This window comes from Corvus kubaryi, unplaced genomic scaffold, assembly GCF_017639235.1.
Source record: "Corvus kubaryi isolate FWS band 111438036 unplaced genomic scaffold, C.kubaryi_AGA036_p1.0 71, whole genome shotgun sequence".
In the NCBI taxonomy this organism is placed as follows: Eukaryota; Metazoa; Chordata; class Aves; order Passeriformes; family Corvidae; genus Corvus; species Corvus kubaryi.
Genome location: NW_024582059.1, coordinates 900401 through 901843, shown reverse-complemented (window position 1 = coordinate 901843; position 1443 = coordinate 900401). Strand labels below are relative to the sequence as shown.

At 75.3% G+C, this 1443-nt stretch overlaps 1 protein-coding gene across 1 annotated transcript in view; it reads left to right on the top strand.

Moving 5' to 3' along the window:
• The first annotated feature begins 53 nt into the window (after positions 1 to 53).
• Positions 54 to 1443, top strand: part of PPP3CA (protein phosphatase 3 catalytic subunit alpha) — a 177291-nt gene continuing 175901 nt past the window's right edge. The window contains exon 1 of the mRNA XM_042049466.1: positions 54 to 696. Within this exon, the coding sequence (XP_041905400.1) occupies positions 639 to 696 (58 nt within the window). The 5' untranslated portion in view covers positions 54 to 638. The remainder of the gene's footprint in view (positions 697 to 1443) is intronic.

The window sequence follows — 1443 nt, the reverse complement described above, 5'->3', positions numbered from 1 at the left end:
TGGCGGCGCACGGGAGCGGGAGCCGGGCGGGCGGGGCCGGGCGGCGCGCGGGGGCTGCGCGGCGGAGCGTGTGCAGCGGCGCGCGGGGCCGCGGCCGGTGTCGGTGCGAGCCGGGAGAGAGACCCTGCGGGGGGCGGCGGGGAAGATACGGATCCAGATCCCGATCCAGTGCGGCGGCCGCGGCCCTGGTGGTAGCGGCGGCGGGAGGAGCCGGAGCGGCGCGCCGTGGAGGAAGGAAGCGCAGGGCTGGCCGCTGCGTGTGCAACCTGGCTGTTCCTGCTGCCCGCGTCCACTCGCGGCTTTTCCTGCCGGCGCTGCCTGACAGCCGCCCGCCGCGGGTGTTGTCGCCGGGGTCTTCGGCCGGCGGGGAAGAGCGAGCCGTCCTGCACAGCCCGGAGGCGTGATTGAAAGCGAGCAATAATTAACTGGAGGAGGAAGAGGAGGACGGGGGTGGAGGAAGACGAAGGAGGAAGGCACCGCGCGGCAGAGCCCAGCCGAGCCAGCGAGCGGCGGCGGGACGCGGCAACTTCGGCCGTAGCGGAGGAGCCGGAGCCGTGACCGCAGCGGCCGCCGCCGCCTCAGCCCGCGCCTGCCCTGCCCGAGGGGGGAGAGCCTCGCCGCCTCCCCGGCCGCCGGACATGTCGGAGCATAAGGCCGTTGATCCCAAGTTATCGACGACGGACAGGGTGGTGAAAGGTGGGTGCTGCGCCCCCGCCGCCCTTTCGGCCGGGTCCTCCCGCCGTGCCCCCGGCTGGGGTCGCGTCCGTCCCTCCTTCTCCGCGCCGGGCAGGTACCGCGGGGCTGCCGGCGGCACGGCCGCTGGGAGCAGTGGGCTTGGCCCGGGGGCTTTCGCCGGGCCCCAGTGGAGGGTTTGCGGCTTCCCTCGCCTGCCTGCCCGGCGCTACATTGCAGCATTTCCCCCCCTTCCTCCCCCCGCCGCCTCCCCCCCTCCGCCTTGAAGGCGCTGCACAGGGCTGGCGTGAGAGAGAGGGGGAGCCCCAGCTTCCTCCCCCGCCCCGGTGCCTGGGGGAGAGGAGGGCAGGGCTCGGCCCCCTCCCCCAGCCCGCCTGCTCCTCTGGGCACCCCCCATTTCTCCTTCTCCTCCGGACTGCGCTCCCCGGAGCCCCCCCGCAGGCTGCGCCGCCGCCGCCGCTTGTCATTGCCGTTCTGCTCCTCGCATGCAGCAAGGATGCCTGGAAACCTCCCCGTGCCAGCAGCCGGGGCTCCGCTCCCACACCGAGCGCCGCTGCTGGGGGACCGGTTGCGCCGCCCGGCTCCCCAGTGCCCCGCTCCCGCAGGGCCGCCCCCGCGGCACCCGCGGCGGGGATGCCGGGTGCGGGGGGGCGGGCCGTGGGCGCGGGCCGCGGGCGCTGTGGGAGGCGGCGAAGGCTGCTTCCTCCTCCTTCTCCTCCTTCTCCTCCTTCTCCTCCTTCTCCTCCTTCT